General features: G+C 36.2%; 1 protein-coding gene across 1 annotated transcript in view; it reads right to left on the reverse strand.

The window, feature by feature from the left end:
- The window catches only part of LOC150100938 (protein turtle-like), a 139,226-nt gene that overhangs the window by 26,862 nt on the left and 92,613 nt on the right, over positions 1–19,751 (reverse strand). Inside the window, exons 5-12 of the mRNA XM_090401938.1 lie at positions 15,929–16,039; positions 15,504–15,707; positions 13,275–13,571; positions 10,686–10,970; positions 9,829–10,116; positions 2,648–2,947; positions 803–928; positions 425–452 (exon numbers count right to left, since the gene is read on the reverse strand). Coding sequence (XP_090258064.1) covers positions 425–452; positions 803–928; positions 2,648–2,947; positions 9,829–10,116; positions 10,686–10,970; positions 13,275–13,571; positions 15,504–15,707; positions 15,929–16,039 — 1,639 coding nt within the window. The remainder of the gene's footprint in view (positions 1–424; positions 453–802; positions 929–2,647; positions 2,948–9,828; positions 10,117–10,685; positions 10,971–13,274; positions 13,572–15,503; positions 15,708–15,928; positions 16,040–19,751) is intronic.

Here is a 19,751-nt window from a genome sequence, read left to right on the forward strand (position 1 = left end):
TCGTTAAATTTGATTTGAATCAAATAAATAAAAGTATGTTCAGTTTGATAACAAATGTTAAAAAGAGAACACAAAGAAACCAATCATGGTTTCTTTGTGTTCTCTTGGTTCGAAACAGATTGCAAAATTGAAAAAAATCTTTTAATTTTTATAGATTAATTTACACACAAACACACGTAATGAATTTTCTCACCTTCTTGTATGTTTGTACGCAAAAAGTTGAAAAGTTAACAAGCCGAAAACTGAATTATGAATAATCGAGAAATTGTCCGGTCAAGATTCTAATTTCTTAATCTTTTTATCTGTCTTTCTAGAAATAATTAAGGTACGTTCTTGGAATCATTAACGTTACATCTCAATCGCTATCAACGGCACCCTTTGGGGGGGGGGAATGAAAAGGAGTTCGTGGATTTATTTTACTTACTTTTCTCTTGCACTTTCTTCCCGGCTACCTGTAAAGAAAGCAAAATGAGATCAATCATCTCTCTAACATACAAAGTTACGAAAATCAGATGAAAAATTTCAAAGGAGAATTACTTCACGGAGAAATGTGTTGTTTTATCGGGGGAAGACATTTAATGTGTTCAAAAACAAATGATTTTTTTAATGCAGAGCGAACCAAAAAAATTAAATTAAAATATAATCTCCTAATATACGTTCGTGTTTAATTCAATATCAAAATCATGCGTGACCATTCTTATCGGGTTAGTTGGTTTCGAAAACGGTCTAAGAGTAATAAATTATATTAGGAAAGTAACCTCTCGAATCATTAGACTAATCAAAGCATCTTAATGCGTCTTACCTCCATCATGAGACTCTCCTCTCATTCTGATGACCAACACGGCAATTCCGGCAACCAGAACCAATGCGGCAACGATTCCGATCATCACTCCAAGGATAATGTTGATAGATTCCGAAGCGAATGCTCCTGGAACGAAACAAGAAGAAATATTATGAAAGTTCTTTACTACAGTCTTGTGCTGTGTGTGTGTGTGTGTGTGTTGTAATCCACGGTTGAACTCCGCTGAATTTAAACATCATTTCGAGGAATGTCGCACATAGGCTTAGTTCGAATCGTATTTTCTAATATTACTTCAATATCCATGACGAATAAGTCACGTGACCGTTCTCTACATCTGTTGCCAGAATTAATTTTAACTACTTTAATTGTTCACTGCCAGATGTCGCTGCAGCAGGCGCACAATGCAAGAAGAGAATTTCCTTGTTTCTGGTAACAGCTATGAACACACACGGCATGGGGAGTTTTTTCTTTGTATTATCACGCAATTGGACTTAATTAACGAATTCTTTCGCTGTGGGTAGGAGTGTCTGTACAATTAGCGTTTAATTAACAGACGGAAGAGAGCAGATAGTGATCACCATCTGTCGTCCTCTGATACTACCAACCAGCGATTTCTGCCGCCTTCTACTGAACAAAAATCATGACGGACATCATTGGGGGGGGGTCCACATTCACGAAAAATATTTCTAGTGACAGAATCTTTAGTTTTTCTTCTTTATTTCTACCCATTTTTGTTTAATTCAATCCTGGTCGAGGGCGCTAAAAAGCAGCAAGTTTCATATAATGTGCGAAAACTAGTGTTTCAATAGAAATAATTACCGTCTTTTTTTTTTCTCTCCAGATGAGCTACTTTAGTTCTAATTAACTCTTTGAAGATAGATGGGAAGCCAGTCACCATCCTTGAAGCCGTCACTGATATTGAGCTCGTAATAGTTCTTTTCTTTGCAAATGAAATATAATTAAAAGTATGATAAATAACAAAATGTACTGTGGATGACCATTACTTACTCGTAGATCGAAAGTTTGACTTTGGAGTTATTTTCTTTGCCCGTAAATGATATTTAGTAGTAAAATACTCATCTGGAAATTACCCTGTTAACATTCCGCGATGTGCACTACAACGAACAAATTATCGGTTCATTTTTTCAAACAGAACTATGACAGCGATAAGAAATTCCTGTATGTACCATCGCCAGTGTTCGAGTACAATGAAGTGTAACTCATCAAATATTGGATACAGTCAGCTTCTGTGAGAAAGAAGGAAATTCAGAGAACTCTTGCACTAAATGGACATCCATGTTCCTGTTTTCAAACTTTAAATGATGCCCGAATAGCTTACTTAAGACGATCAAAGGCTAAGATTTTGTCCTCCATATTAATACAGAGGTTCTGTCGTGAAACTCGAACCGAGATCTTTCCATCTGAGAAGCGTACGGAGGGTACTCCTAAGGGGGTAGTAATAGAATAGATGTTGGCGCACGGGTGGCCCATAGGATACAAAGAGAAACGAAACGATTTTATCCATCTAAATGCAGCCTGCTTTACAAAAAAAAAAAGCATTATACTTTTGATCCTTTGACAATTTTAATGACTTACGGCACATTTAGATCCTTTATACTAGTTTGCATTTCTCGGTAGTGAACTGACGGAAGCTGCAACGAATTTCCAAGAGGAAGAACTTCGTACAACTAAGAAACTTAAAATTGTCTTCTCTCCTTATTATCAAGAGAGAAAGAAAAAAGCGCATTAAAATTAATAAATAATGAACGGTGCACAAGAAAATTATATTATGAAACATCGTATAATCCAATATTGCTGGAAGAGTTTTTCAATCACTCCACCCACCTGCAGGTTTGGACAGATCCTCAAGGGTCTTCGCTTTCAACACCACCGAGCTACTCTTCCCTTTCACATTTGCTGCGTACATGACAAGAACAAAGTCTGTTCCCGAGGCCAAATCTGACACATAAAAGTCCGGACTTTTTCTTGACGTCAAGTTGCTCTCTAGATGTTCTTGAACCGAGTTGTAGACCTCCAGGTGGAAGCGTTGTATCAATCCCCCGTCATAGCCTTCATCGCAGCTCACGGTCAAAGAGTCTGTTGTGCTGTTGGTGACATTGCAGTTCTTAAGAGGATCTGGAGGACCTGAAACGACAACAAAAAATCAAGTGACAGAATGAGCCAAGAAACTGATCCCCTACGGCATGCAAATGACTGAATTACTTTATTTTTCTAGAGATGTAGGCTAATTACAACACGTGCATAATCATCTCTTCTACTGTAAACATTACTTTTTTGCAGAACCAAGCGTTAATTTGGGTAGGAGATTAATTTTAGCTAATTCTCTGTCATAAACCTCCTGATCGCATTACTAGTTTATTTCAATTTTGTACCGTTGTCTATTTATTGTGTTTGCAATTCAACTAATGCATCATGCTAAATAAATGAACATATGAGCGTGTGTCCTTTAACAAATTGTTTGCCGAATGTAGTGAACGTAAGTATTACATAGTCAAGTAGATCAGTTAAATTACGTTGTTTGGTATTGAGTGATAGGGTTCGTAAGTGTCAGAGTTTAAAGCCGTGTCCTTTCACTTTTATTACGTACCTTCTTTTGCTATAAAATGAGATGGCGACGAGTTACCGTCCTCATTCTCTAATCTACTGTAGAGCACTTTCCCATCTATTCAACTGAATATCACGTGTTTAGCTGCTAATTGAACGCCTGGCCCAATATTAGCAGGTTGCTTTAAGTAATTCATGAAAATTGCATATTATTTGCTACAAAGATGAGTATCGGAAATACTGTTTTCACTTCCTTAGGGTGAGATAAATCACTGGTTCTGAAGGAATTAACTACAAATTATATTAAAAATAGCTGCAAATAAACACAAACTGCCCCAATGGAAACTTTGTTTTAAATATTTACAACTAAAATATCACAAAGGGATTCATTAGGTAGGTCCCCGAAATGGGAACGATGAATTATAGAAGGAATGCGGAAAACTTAATGCAATCACCGCAACTTCTCTGTGCGTGCGTGTGTGTGTTTATATTGACCACCCACGATACTAATGTATTATAGCTTGCGTAACATTTTAAAATATAAAAATTATATTTTAAAACTGAAAAAAAAAGAATATTCATTTTTTCTCAGATTAGAGAGACCTTTACAAATTTAAGAAGACAAAGGGATTTTTTTTACAGGCATATTCGCCTAATTCTGGGATAGACTGATCATCTTCAAATGATTAGATACATAACACAAATTCACACTGTATTATATGCAGAAATTTCATGGTGCAACATAAGACATGCACAAATTCGTGGAAAGAACATGAGAAATAAGAGTTCCATTGACTGTGTTACTCTGCAGATTTCAAATCCTCTGTATGTCCTTGTGTACTCTGTACACTCGAGATCAATATCATTGAGAATGTGTACAGAAGTTTTTAAAAAATAATCAAAGTCAAGCAGCTTTCAGAAATGAACTGTAAAATATAAAAATACCATTGGAGGGGTGAAAATGAAAGAGACCGATAAACTATTAAATCTTGGATACTCAGAGGCAGACCCCAAGAAAACATGGATTAATTCAGTCAAAGAGAGAAGAATACAGGGAAGTTGTCTACAACGATAGAAAATTAGAACTCCGTGGTAGACTGAAGAAGTTAAAGACGTAGTTAAGGAGAAGACGAAAGCGTATCGAAAGATTGTAACATCAAAATCATTCAGTATCCAGAAAAATGTAATAAGGTTGTTTAAAACTGTCTTAAGAAGATAGGAGGATTTTAAGGAAAATATAGAATATTACGAAGGTCAGGTGTGTTGTCTCGATTTACAGCCGAAGGAACTAAAGCTGCGAGGCCAAATGTCTCTTAAATACGAATATTCGTTTGTCCGGTTTGCAAAAAAAAAACAAAACAATCTTCATATGAGATCGGCTGGCTCATCTTCAGATTTCTCGCCTCCGAGACGGGATCGACTGAGTTATGGAGACTCTTATGATGAGGGTGAAGGATGAAAAGGAATAATAGATGACACAAGTGACTTGAAATCTAAATTTAAGCGACTTAATTTCAGAACACTCTCATTAAAATCGACTGATGGTATATTCTGGGTGTTTAAGGTAAGCCTGGTCAGGGTTCGAAGTTCAAATAAAAAGAGACAATAAAACAATGTAAGAATTACGAAGAAATTTCTATGCACATTCCAGGGATTTTTATTTTAAGATAAATAAAACAAGAAATCGTGGGAATATAACAAGGATCTGTATTTAAGTTGTAGATAATGAAAAGGCATCTGTGCCAAGAGAAAAGTTATTAAAGCATTACCGTTACATGATGTAAATAAATTGGATATCACAGCGAGCAACAACACAACTTATTTTTAGTTGTAGATCAGCAATTAGAAATGATGTATAGGAGGAGGGTTTGATGTAAAAGTAGGTGCCAGGCTGGAAATATGTGTTCCTCGCCACTCGTTTGTCATCTTTATGGAGCACGTTTTGAAGGAACGTGGAATTAATTGTGATGTCAAATTATCCAACTCAGATCCAACGCTACCTTATGCAATTGATGTTACACTCCTAAATAAATCCACCACAAGTATTCGGAATTCTTTAACTGAATGGCAACTAAGCAATTGGTTGCTTGGTTATGGCAGGAAAATGACCCAAGAGACAACCAAGACCTTTGTGTACTGAAATATAAAATCTGGCAGTACCGGAATTCTCCTGCGCATCCCTTAAGGGTGATTTCAATGATTGGTGATCGTGATGATGATGGCTACATCGTGATCTGAATGATAATCTACAATTTACGTTTGTTAACCGATTTCATTTTCTGTTCATTGAATGATTTTTTAAATTTCCACCAAAATGCTTATTTTTGCTTATTTATTTTATGAAACTCAGGATGCTTCTAGCAATTCTATTTACTCATCTGGGTTTTTACGCGATGAGATGTAAGCTTGCAATGCCGACTGCTTGGGATATGCCCCGTACTTCTACCATTTCTAAAGATGTTAGTTTAAATCTTAGTAATGGCTCCACTTCTAAGTCATTGAAATAAATTGTGCATTTATTTCAATGCCGAGGAAGCTTCTAATTTATAAATTAAACATTGATAGCAAATGCACGAGAGAACAACTTTATGATTCAGCAATGTGTACTGCATATTTTAAAAGCATATCATTTAATACCTTCTTCGCTACATCACACGTGGAGCCTAATTGCGGACTCCACAATTGTTAAATCGTGGAATAGCTTCTTGCATGTGTCGACATTAATTTTGGAAAAATTACAGGAGACATTCATACAGTTTTTCTTAACTCACTGTGAAGCCACTCGGTGGAACTATTTCAGGCCAGTCATTGCGTCCGACAACAGATTGTTTTTTGTCCACAAAACCATCTCAACGAAGTTCGATATTCCCTCCAAGAAACGAAGCAAACCAGTCATACGAAAACACGCAATTCACAGATACAATACACACAGCTTCCATAGCTTACTTCGGCTGTGTAATACCACACAAATACAATTTACTATTGTTCACCAAACACATCAGAATATATGTAGCAGCATCCATTAGCAGTCCACCTTTCAACCTCATTAAACTAACTTTCTCCATTTAGCTCAACTACTTCATTTCAATGGAGCACATTCCTTCAGACGTATTTCCTTGAAGACTTAACCCCCCGCCCTCTAAAAAGACAAACTAATAGTGAAACAAACAAATAAGAAAGAAAGCTATCTAAAAAGCACTTCGTTGAAATACATAACTAAATAAGTATCGTATATTATATTTCATACCAGACCTCGTAATGGAATTCTGTCTGTTATATCTGTTGCTAGCGTTAACATTGCAGTAATTACATATCAACTCATGCATATATCCCATTAGCAGACTATTTGCGTTTATGGAAATAATATAAGTATGTCAGCTGTCAAGCTTAACACTCGGGGCCAGCTCTTAAGAATGTAAAGCCTAAATGCAAACTCATATGAAAGATAAAATATTAGTAAAATAAGACTAGATTAGATTACATATAAGTCTATCAGCTGGTCACGCATGATTTTATTTTTATAGGCTTTTAGCTATAATACGAGAAGTCGCAGAGCATAAACTACATACTGTACGTGTGGGGAGTTAGAGGGGCCTGTTAATTAATGTTCTTTTAAAATAGACTATTGTAATCATAAGATCCTCCGTTAGTTATAAATTTTAAGTAAACCAGTTTTACATATGTTTCACTGTCAGACCTTCATAATTGTTCATTTGTCGGTAATTTGATAAGAATGTACCAACTTACTCGCCAACTTTGCCTCTTATGATCAATACAATATGCAATTTTATTACCTACAATTTATTGCAGAGAATAAGATGAGCTGTGCAGTTAGGTTAAAATTAAAGATGCAAATTTGTTTCAGTCAGAACAGGAGTAATATATACAAAATTAATTATGATCTGTTGGATATAAATGATCAAAATGATGATGAAATATGCAGATAGCAGAATCGTAATACCATGAAATAATAAATCGTAAAACAAATTCGTAAATACTGGATTACTGATGTTAAAAACGCATTATAGGCAGAGAAGAATGCACACAGGAAGGATCTTGACAATTTACTGTTTAAAACGGACTATAATATTTCGCTAAACGCTTAAAGACAAAAAAAAAAAATAAAATATGAGCAAGAAAAGTACCTGTGAACCGAATTTCTTTCTTATACGAATGATAAAATAAAGAATGGAAGTTGGTAAACACGAGACCCAACAATAAAAACAGCAATCGTGGGCATTCCCAATGGACAACGATGTCACCGAGGTACTTAGCGAAATGAGTAAGCAGTTCGCTAATTGTGTTCGATGTGATTTTGATACAACACACGGGGGAAAATGTATGAAGTCACCTGCCATTTATGCCTATGTCGTAAATGAGGATGATGTATGACGTAGAGTTAATAACTACAGCAACGGTTTCAAAATTAACATACGTAAAACTAAAAAATATATACTTAAGCCTAACAGATAAGCTAGAGCACAATCCATCTATTAAATGGCATGTTACTTATTGCAGTGATATACAAAACTGTAGCTATAGATTAATTAAAAATCTCGATAAAATGATATGATGTTTAAAATGTTACTTGTTAAGAATGACTTATTTAACACGAAATATATTTCTGACTTCCTATATTTTGTTTCTATTCTACTCTCCCGACAAGATGGCTAAAATCAACTCATCTTCCGCCACCTAACGGCACCTTTTAGTTTGTTAACAATGTTTTGATTTTAAAAGCTAGCATTCGTGGGAAACATTTTCCCATCGTTGCTTGGTAGCTTTCGATTTACTTGCAGTGAATCAGGTCACATGATCTCGCTTTGATCGCAACCACAGTTCATTTTGGAGGCAATTATACATTGAATTGCTTCACGTGAATTGTCAGAGAACTACGCCTTATTCTCATACAAAGATTATTCTGAATGTCCTCATCCTTAGTAAGGGAGTTGTTTGTGTCCGTGTCAGCTGTTGAGAGCAGTCCCGACCGTGGGTCATCATTGACATCTGTTCAAATCCTGAAACGAAATGCTAATACTCTTGTACTAAACGCACGTAATCGATGAGGCTGATACATTTGGCCACCACTGCTATTGTCATGTTTATTGCAATATGTATTGCCTTTGCGTTAGAAGATGAAATGTACGTGTTGAGATGTTCGTCTACATATTAAAGCCGAATATTCTCTCTAAAACCTGCTTCCGAATGGCACACGTGGAACCTATCGTTTCGTTTTCAATGCATTTCTATACGAACAACAGACTTAGAAACAAATTGAAAGAAAAACACAGTTGCATAGGTAAGAAAAAGCAAATAGCTAGTAAACATTCTACAATTCATCTTTTAAACAGAATTCTACAACACAGTGCCCTGCAAACATCGGCAATCATATTAACTTGTTTTGCTTTGCTTGAAATGCTGAACATTAACAGACTAGTAAATGACATCGGTTAGTTTTTAAAACGAAATAAGCAATAGGGATTACAAGTGGTGCCTGTTGGACCTTACACAGATAAATGATTGATCCATGGAATCATTAAGGGTCCATAATCATTAGATGCAACTGTAGCCATGATGCGGGAGTAGCTGAAGAAATGAGTTAGTTGTTTATTCCAGAACAAGGATGGCCTAGATGCATAATGAACAGTCGGCCGAGCCTCCTCACTCACACAGATGTACCGAACCTATTTGCTTATGTGAAGTGCAATTACAAGGCCATTATAACAAAGTTTATTATACAGAGTAAGACGTTTCCAGGCCTGTTGGCTAATGGCTACAGAATAAATGCAACCTCATTACCAAGTAGGGTTAAGTGAGTGCAAAGTCACGAAGAACTAGCGATATCACTACCATATTTTCTGCCATTTAGGGAACCACTTGGAAGATCGTTGTTTTCTTGGGGCAAATGCGATTTTAGGAGAGTTCATTAGGACGAAGAACTAGCATCGAATTTGCAACTGAGTTTGAAATATGGCCAGAGTAAAGAAGGTGACTGTTAAGAAAATTTAAATAGATGAAGAAATAATTGTATATAATGATTTATGGATTTTTTAATCAATAAAAGTAATTACGCTTTTTTTCTTACTAAAATCGATTTTAAATATTGAACTTGCGACAAATAAAACCCAAAGGTCATTGCGGCTCAATTTGATAAAATGTATTTAGTAAGTAAGATTTTCAGAATTGCCAACAGCGATGCTTTCGACTTTACTCCGAGTTTTTGGATCCACTAAATCGATTGTAATTGAGGAGTGAAATAGTGCAGTCAGCAGGTAGTACTTTTCAGAATTTCTCTTAAGCTAATTAAATGATATACTTTTACTGTAAACATCAGTTCATTAAACATTTAATTTACTGATTAAGAGTACAATTTGGGTAATAAATTTTATAGAATTGTAAAAATAAATTGAATAAACACCAAAAAATGGATTCTAAGTGATTTTTAGCAAACGTTCGCATACCTGCAGGTATAACTGTGAACACGCAAGGAGTGAATTGCTCTCCGACAATGTTTTTCGCCCAGCAGAAGAGGGTGCCGAATTCTTGCAGAGAACGTGGAATGTAAGTCGCCACACTGCGGGTAGCTTCGCTAGTAAAGGAGTGAATTTTGTGTTGTTCAGCAGATTTGTTGAAAATCCAACGAAAAGTGACGTCACCTGGTTCGGCCTCCACTTGACAGTCGACTCTTGCAGCCTCTTCCTTTGCCACTCCGTAGACGATCTTCTGTCCTTGCTTACAGACGGGAGCGTCTATAAAAGCAGAAGACATTATAGAAAACTTCAACTTCTGATAAATAGCAAGAATGCTTCTGAAGAAATACAATATTGCAGGCTGAATCATTTATACTACCAGCTTGCTTTAAGTTAATAAAATCGGAGTGCTGAGCGAATCACTCTACATCTTTAATGTAGAGTTGTGTAGCCTTCCAGCTGTAAGAATAACTTGCAAGCTACACAAACCCATACATTAACAATCAGGGTGGATTGTTGTTTATCAAGGTTCGAAAAGAAAAGAACTTCATTCTCGTAAGTAATACATACCCCTCTTAGGAATACAAAATTCTTTTTTATTTTTTTAGTGTGATTTTATAATAAAGTGTTGCCATGTTTGGTGATGATGGAAAGAAAAACAATTAGTTATTTAACAAGAACAAAATGTTAAATTTATAAAAAGCACAATTTGCCAGCAGTTATCTTCAAAAATATTTCTTTGCAGAGCGACTCCAGATTTCATTAATACAAACTGGCTTATAAATAATGAAGCATGAGATAAAAGCATATTAAAATAAAGATTTCAATAACAGGGGTGTTGTACTCACAATGTACTTTCAGGAATACTTGACTGCTTTCTCCTCTTCCTTCGATGTTAGAAGCTGAGCACTGGTAGTGTCCTCGATGTTGTCTCTGCACTTTCTTCAGGAGGAGAGACTGATTGCTTGCTACGATCCCAAGGGGAGGATTACTAAACAGGGGTCTTCCATCGAATTTCCAAGCAATATCGATCACCCAAGGGTTAGCCTTGACGTCACAGTCAAAATATACATCGTTACCTTCCGTAATGACCTCGTGTTGGTTCCTTGGCGTTAAGGTCACTTTTGGTATATCTGTTGGGAGACATTAGGAAATTAAAGACGCGAATTAGCTTTTGTTTTTGTCAGGAAAGTTAAGTTTATTTTGGGCTTTACCAATCGCTATGAGGTTATTTAAAGATTACAAAATTGGTTTCTTGGGAAATATGAATCAAAGACGTAACATGGAATGTGGTTCTTAAACTTTAACTTTTGCCTAAGATATTATGAGATCCCTTAAGAAAAGATCAGTTTGACAAGAGACACTTTTGTCACTAAAGCTACATCTGATAGTATAAAGTTTCCTTACTTTAATCGAAAAAAATAGTACAAACTGCATATTCCAATAAATAAAAAAAACGCAATCTAGAATTGTGCACTTAAACGCCCTCTATCGTTCTGTATTTGGAAAATATTTTGTTTATATATCTAAAGTGTTATTGAAACAAACAAGATGTCATCACTCCGTTTTTTTTTTCTCATCGTAAAAATGGTGAGAGGGCGCTTACTCAGCTTTGTATATCTTTGTTTCATGGAGATCAGAAGGACTGCATTCACAATCGGAAATTTATGCAAATAATCAGGGGGTGGCTTTATTGGAAGGTGAAGATATATTTGCCATGTTTCATTCATGTAATGCTCTCTCTACCATACGGAGATATTCTGGGCTACTGTCAGATACTAAATGACCCTTTTTATCATTTTGTTTTATTTTAGAAATCAACAGTCATCGAAAGGCTTCTTATATGCGGTGGGTGACGATGGATCATTGCTGAGCCGAGAAAACTTGTAAAAGGGGCAGTCGAGATACTGATGTAATAAATGGCATCTAGGGGGAAAACGTGTACGAAATAGAAGTCGTCTGAAATGAAATATTTTATACGTAATAATACATTCGGGAGTGACAAAATGCACGATTTGAATTTTTAATAATTAAGTACAGTGGAAAGCCATCCTATCTTTTAATTTCGAGTTAGTTCGAACACACAACCTAAGAATTGGTTTTATTTAAATCTTTGAATGGAAACAAAAAAAATAAGAATGCACTAGTTGCTAGAATGTATCTAATTTTTTTCCAAATTACAAACAAGATTGTTTGTAATTAAATATGCCAGCCTGGTTGGCCGGGTGGTTAACAGGTTCGCTCTCTAGGCAGAAATGAGTTTCATCGCTAGATGTCGCATCAACACTGACATCCTGAACGACACGAGCAAGTTTCGTGGTTGGTCTTGAAAGCAGGATTTCCAGATTATGTAAACAAAAATGCAAATATGTATATAATTAATAAAAATCCTTACTCCACCCACGGTACACTAACTTACTGAACACTTAACAAAAATCTTGGTGGTAATCACATAAAAAAAATAAAGAAATGCCAACTAGAGAGAACTTGGTAGGTACTAAGCCCACGTAATTAGTTATTTAACACGCCCTGTGGAACTAATTAATTTAGTTTCTGAAACTTTTTTTAAAATCCTAAATTAAGGAAGATTCTTCAGTCTATTGAACAGTCTTGTTCTCCACTGCACTTCACTTCTGAAATTTGATGCGTTTGTTTCTTCCTTGGAATTACAAGACTTGGTTTATAAGTGATTCTTAAAGCTGCACGATCCTAGGCTAGAATGGCGTCTCAGAAGAGAACTGAGACAGATAAGATTGTTCATTTCAAATTTCGGACTTTTGTAAATCTGTTCTTCGAAAAAAAATCTAAAAGGCATTTGGATTTTTAATGTTGATTGTTCCTGTGTCGTTTGTTACTTGAGCTAACAATTCGAATTCAAACAATCTGTTTATAAATTAATATCTAATTTCTTTAATAGAAACGAATCCTTTTTCTGATGGATATGAATCAGTTGAAATAGTTAACTACCAACCAAGTTATGAGTGGCCAACTTATCAGATACATCTACTTAATAATGAGAAGGCACCTCCCTTTGTTTTTAATATGCTCACAATGTTTTGTGGGTTTTAAAGGGATTAATAGGTGACAAAATAGAGGCAATGCCTAAAACTGCATAACAACAGCGGATCGTATTATGAACAGCTGATTACCACAGCTCGCTTAAAATCTGGTGATTGAGATCAGATCAAATGTGAGGACTCTCGTATCGCGTGTGATACTTTCCATGGCAAAGGTGGTGGATTCCAAGAATGACTGGTTATACCTAATAAACTGGCAACTCGGTGTACGCACGTTCAAAGATCCTACACATGTAATCATTTCCATCATTGACCGGGGGGGGGTTGGAATGTTAGCATCATAAAAACAAAACATCTTTTTAGAGTGATTTTTTTCACGATAAATAAAAGACAATCAGTGAATTGAGCAACTACACTCACATGACACGTTTACCGTCCATCCATCCTCCACCGTGCTGTCTGGCAGACGGGGGTTATCCGCCCGGCACCCTAAGTACTTTCCGTTGTCCTCCGGTTTAGGCCAGAAGCGGAGAACGCTGGTCGTGACGTTTCCGTTGCCAGAAATGTTCTCCGTAGTGTTGGTGACTTGCTTGGTGCCCATCCACCAGGTGATTCGGGCTGGAGGTCGTGACCCTGTGGATCGGCAGACAAGTTCGGACTTTCGACCTGCTGAGAGGGTTCGTCGAGCCGATGTGACCTTCACATCGACAGGTCTCACTGCAACACACAAAACAGAATATGAGCAGTCGTCGTAAAGAGGCACACATTAATATCTACACAATGCGTAATTTAAATCCTTATTTAATATGAATCCCGTGTAGGGTCCACTTTCCTGTAACGTTTGCAAGAGAATGCAGGAAAAAAGTTCATATTTTATAAAATCGTTTTCTACAATACAAAATGTCTTGGACTGCACATTAAGAAAGGGTTCTTATTAGGTAGAATAGATGCAATAAAATCAAGCCATTCTCATCTTTAATTCAAGTAATTAACCGACCTCTTGGTAAACGGAACGACTTTGACTCGAAAAACAAAAATTAATTCCATTTTAAATATTCGTTTGTGACATTTCGACGATTCTGAGAATTCGTAGTTTAAAAATCATGTTGTGATCGGGAGGAAAACAGATGATGCGAGTTGACAGCATCCCCTGTTTGCCTGTTTCTGAATGAAGAAAAATCTATCATCACACCTTTTCTGGAGATTTTTGTGTCGGTTTTGTTTACATACATTGTCAAATACATTTCCACGGGTGAGTGATCTTGGAGCTCCACCTATACGTGCATGTTGATAATAAATTCATATATAACGTGGAACAGCTATAAACGAACATCAATTCTATAAGGCAAGTAACGCCTCTTTTGGGATAAATAACTTAGGAGCGATAGGAGGGCGCTACTATTTGGTTCATTTGCCATCATTTCTAGGGCTTTAAAAACAGATGAGAATCTCAGTTATGCACCTGATCCACCGCCTACTTCGGTGCGTCAGATAATTCTAACAAGGTGAAAGATTGTCGGGTTATCCCTCTACTCAGACGGTCTTTAACCTGATTCAAAAGAACAACAGAGGCACCGAGTGGATGTTCAGGCGCACCCATCCTCTTGAGAAAAGCTGAACTTAACATTTGGACTAAAAATTATACAGATCAGAATAATTCGAAATACTTCGTAATTACATTTTAATGACGGTTAAAGAAATATCATGTTGACAGTTCTCCATGCTTGCTGTGCAAGCTCATTAATTGAGAAAGAAGTAATATTTATTTGTTAATAAATGCATGCATTTATAAGCATTCCATTTAGGCTTTTATTTTTGTAGACAGAAGACGTCTTAAGCTTGCGCGGAAATAATTGAGCTTCGCATTGTGTATCGAAAGCCGATGCTTGCTCCTCTAGTCAAAGCTAACTTGGCTTGCTCGGTTATAGGAGCTTCCAGATCCTCGCTGCGGCATTGTGATTTCATGCGCGCGCATAGCCATTTCCGCTCCCTTCACATCGTCTTAAACACAGGCCATACGCAGTGAAAGTAGCTCTAGCCAGTGAGCTTCAACCGGCCTTTACAAGTGTGCGTGTTGCTTGGGAAAATTAAGTTACAAGCAACTTTTTATGACGATGTTATTGACCAGTTCATAAAGAAGAACCGTAGGGTACAATTTGTATTCAAGTAGCTAAATTGAAAAAGATAAAATATCATTTGTAAAATAAATGTTGTATTTGTACGAGTAAATGTACATAAATTTCTAAATATTAGTTTTAAATGGTCAGTAATTCATTCCGCTAATCAGACTTCAATCACGCCTCTCACGCTCTGAATGATAACAAGAGCAAGCGTGAATTTCAAGACCAGCATTCGACCCTGGTTGACACGCACACGCGCGTGCACATACATGCAATAGGAGCTGAAAACATTAGAACAACAAACCGAGAAAAGGAAAGTTAAACAACCACTGAAATGTATATCAATACTCCGAGGGGAATCACATAATGCAAGCAAGCTACTCTACCTTCCTTTATTTTCTCTTTAAATGTAACCAAATGTCTGCGCTGTTCTAAGAATTAAATTCCTCGCGAGCAACATATTGCTATGAGTTGACCTGTCTAAAATATCACGCACTACGGATGACACTGCAGTGAAAATATATCTTACAATTGAGGTCAAGCTTGACGGAGGCAGTCGCAGGCACGGTGGAATTATTGTTGTTGGCTTGACAGGTGAGTATAATCATCAGATCAGAACGCTGCAGTTCTCTCAGGGAAAGGTCATTGCGAACAATCCCTTCGGACAGTACATGGAACGTGTCATCGAGCAGAGTCGATCCTCTCCACCAGGTCACAGTAGGTGGAGGAATTCCTGAAAACAAAAAAAAATATTAAAATACAATATAGGATGAGGATGCGAATGTACACTGCGTGGATAAAGTATTGGAATACTTGGCATAGTTTCGTATGTTTATGGTATGGAATTTAATTGATCTTTTGCACTTGATTCCAATACTTTGGTAACCTAGTGTACATCGACGGATGAGTATTGATCAATTAAATCTTTGGATAGTTCTAAGTGTAAGTGCTGACCTCTGAGGGCTTCACATCGAAGCTCTAAATCAGCTCCTTCATCATATGGACCAATCACACCCGAAAGTTCTTGTCCATCTTCATCCAGAACCACCAGTTCTTCAGGAGGAACTAAAAAAAAATGTATGTTTTTTGTTTTTATTGCTAAGTTAATGAAAACTAAAGTGGAGAATTGATAAAGTAGTTAATTAAAAATCGTACGTTTGAAAAGATCACATAATGGCAATTATTTTTTTTAAAATTAAGATTCGGTGCAGTAAAATTGAAAGAAAGAATGTAATCGGCTTATAAAATAAATGCTTTCATAGTCATAATTAAATTAAAACCTTTTGAAATTACGACGAATATTGAAACTTGACATTCGTTGTTGCTAATTGGACTGGCATTAAATTTTTCTTTGCGATGACGATAACATCCAGAATGAATTTCCATTTCCTAAATGTATGACATTGCAAGTATCTGCTAATATAATGATGGTATAAATCACAGTATTACTGCAGTAAAAGAATAAGAGAAGAATTAAAGAAAGAAAGAACAAGGTGAGTTATTGGTATATGGTAAAAGAAAGTGTTGGAAATAATATGAATTTTGTTTGGCTAATTTCTATCATAACAATTGAACTAAAAGTTTCGTGTCAATTTCAGAAGTCATTTGCATTCTCCTACTCGTGCACTTTGTTAATTGTTAGAAAGCAGCAGCACCACCAAGCGACACCAAGACGCGGTATTGCAACAATGCACGCATTGTTAAGCTGTGCGATCAACAGCCATAATTTTAATTAGAACAGATGCGACAACAATTAGTTGTTAAATGCATCATTTTTAATAACTGAGGAAAGAGTAGAAGAGAAAGGACTTGGGGAGGCCACAGATGGCCTTAATGCCGTTGTAATTATAGCGTCACCATAACTAATGTTCCCGTATCGTTAGAGAAATGTGTAGGTTTTAATGGAGTTCCTAGCTAGTTTCTAGTAAGCAGAGATTAATTTTACATTACAGACTTGGAGCCGAGAGGGAAATTGATTGGGGCTTGCATTACACGTTCCCTTCTTAATTGCTTCCAACATTTTAGATGCTTTGCTGTCTTGTGATGTAGTTTTGTGTAATGTGCATGTACAATAGGCCTCGCGAAGCGAGCACTGTGCACCTTGTGTGTAATGCGTCCACTGAACGAGAAATGATTCCTCCAAGACAGCTTTTCACGTTTATATTCCGTGCACGATGTTCGGCTGCCTGCTTTCTTCTCCAGACTTTATAATGTAGTGACAGATTAATGCTTTGCTATTAGTCGAGTCGCCTTACAACACAGTTCGATTATTTTTGCACCATTCTTTTCAAAGAACCACGCATTTTACCTTTTTTGATACCTGTATTCGGGGTTTTTCTATCTTCCTAAGCTCGTTCAACAAGAGCACATAAGATGAACACGCCAACGTACAACCCAAGAGGGGAAAAAATTACAAATAAAGAAAATTTTGTGAAAACTATAGCACAAAATACGACGAATAAAAATGAATAGTATGACAATAAATAAAAACACAGTGACAAGAAAATGCGCAAAAATTCATAATTACATGACAAACATCATCTTCATTAACCTATCAACGTTTATAAAATCTGTATCTTAGAGTAATACTATCCAACACGGTCAAAATAGTCTATCCCCTGTAAATGTATCTTTACAGCAATGCTCACATGCAATCCAAGTGCTGTTAATTGACATATTAGACAATTGCAGTTGAGATTTTGTGATCATTTATGAATTACTAATGTACAAATTTTGTATTTTTATAAGAAGACTAAACGATGTTGGGATTCAAACTTTATTGGAAATAATTTCTCTATAATCGCTAGATTCTTTTTGGTCTGCATAACGAGAATCGTTTATTGTCAGCAACGTAACAACATCAAATTGCTAATCTAGTATCCTATTACTTAGCAAAGTACAGAAAAATATAATACGGATGTTGCAACCATCTGTTTATTTTTATTTCCAGCGTTGAATAAGACATTACCTGGGATTTTAAGATATAGAATCTTAGTAGTCGACTCCTACACCACGACATCACTCGATTGGCATTTCAATAGCAAAAAGTGTCACTGCGATGTCGCCAACAGTCGCCGATTGGTATGCAAAGAGAACTGCATTTTAAAAATAGAATTTTAAAGAGAACTGCATTTTAAAAATAGAATTTTAAAGAGAACTGTATTTTAAATACCGGAATGGATTCATTGACTTTTTAAACTAACGTTAGTTTTTAAAAGTGAGAGATTATTATAAGATATATAACAGGAAAAGCACCTAAGTATATAACAATCTGCGAATTTTTTTAAAACTATTTGTTCCAAAATTGTGTTGCTATGGCAACAAAAGACGATGCTCGGGTAGCATGGAAACCAACCATGATAATAATGGCTTGGTGTAATACAAGCCAATATACCCCACTGCAAACAGTACATGAAATTATAGCCAGGGATGCTTGGAAGACGAAGCAACAGACTTAAGTAGTGTTTGCTCTATAAAGAGGTGTTTCCTTACTAAGAGAGAGGGACCATTAATCTCGTGGGTGTCCCTTTATATGCTAATATTCACCCATTATTTGCAGCACGAATTCAGGAGGGAAAAAAACAGTTGTCCCATCACCTCACTGATCAGAGCTCCATCAATTTTTCACGTCGCATTATGGTTTGACAGGAATCAAAAAATCTTTCATCACTGTGACAAATGACGGAAACAGGCAGCGACGTGATGTTACAACAAATGACTCCCTGGTACGAATTCGGTGAAATGGATGGAGTTTTTAGGTCACCAGCGAGGCAAGATTTAATGGCTTGCTAGTAATAGGAATATCCATGGCTTAATCAGCAATTTTATGTTGATTCAATAATTCCCTTCTTTTTTTTTTTAGTGATGACGAAGTTGTCTCATCACTAAACATGCAGTTTCTTTCTCACCACTTCATTGTTGTTTACTTGAGCAGCTCATTTTACTAACTCAAGACGCATGCGCACACAGCAATAATTAAATATGGGTTATCAGATAACTGTCATTGTGAAACGCACTGTAGTTATGGCAACTACAATACATTGTTGCGCTAACTGATAATAAAGCAGGACAGTGGGTCATACCATGATTAAATTAAATAACTAAATGATAGACCGTTATTCATAGATACACATATTGTTTCTCTAATAATAAAAAACAATCGGAAGTATCAGATCAACGAATGTTGCAAGGTGATTAAATACATTTTTAACTTGGTCCCAATAATAATTTTAAAATATAACTGAAGATACATATAGTGATGTCATCTAGTTTCTCCTGATATATGATGCCCTTTTAATTTTGAATGTTATCATTGTTATTATTTCAGGTACTCAAAGATGACGTCACATCCGTAATGCTCTCAAAATATCAGATAGCAACAACAGGACCATTTCTGCATTGAGAATTATATACAAGTATCCTTTTGGATTTGCCATCGTGTTTCTTTGTTTCCTTCATAGTTACGTTCAACAGCTGCTTTATTTTTCTATGCAATCCACTTAAGTATTAAGCATTACTGATATAAGACTTTGAGCATGTGTTCGCGTCGAAGACGATCTACCATCGAAGGAATGCGATCGTGTCTTCATTTAAACGTAAAATTGTGTTTTCTCCATTTACCAAACCAGTGGCATTCTTTCACCGCCAATAAATATGGGACGAGTGTCGTAAAGGTAAAACGATCTGACTTCCTCAAGCTATCAGTGAAGATTAAGGTACTTTATTTAAGTTAGCAGAACATCGTAAAAAGCGATCAGTACGACAACAAACGCTTTGA

This window comes from Typopeltis vanoorti, chromosome 12, assembly GCF_054136105.1.
Source record: "Typopeltis vanoorti isolate ZY-2024b chromosome 12, IOZ_Tvanoo_1.0, whole genome shotgun sequence".
NCBI lineage: Eukaryota > Metazoa > Arthropoda > Arachnida > Uropygi > Thelyphonidae > Typopeltis > Typopeltis vanoorti.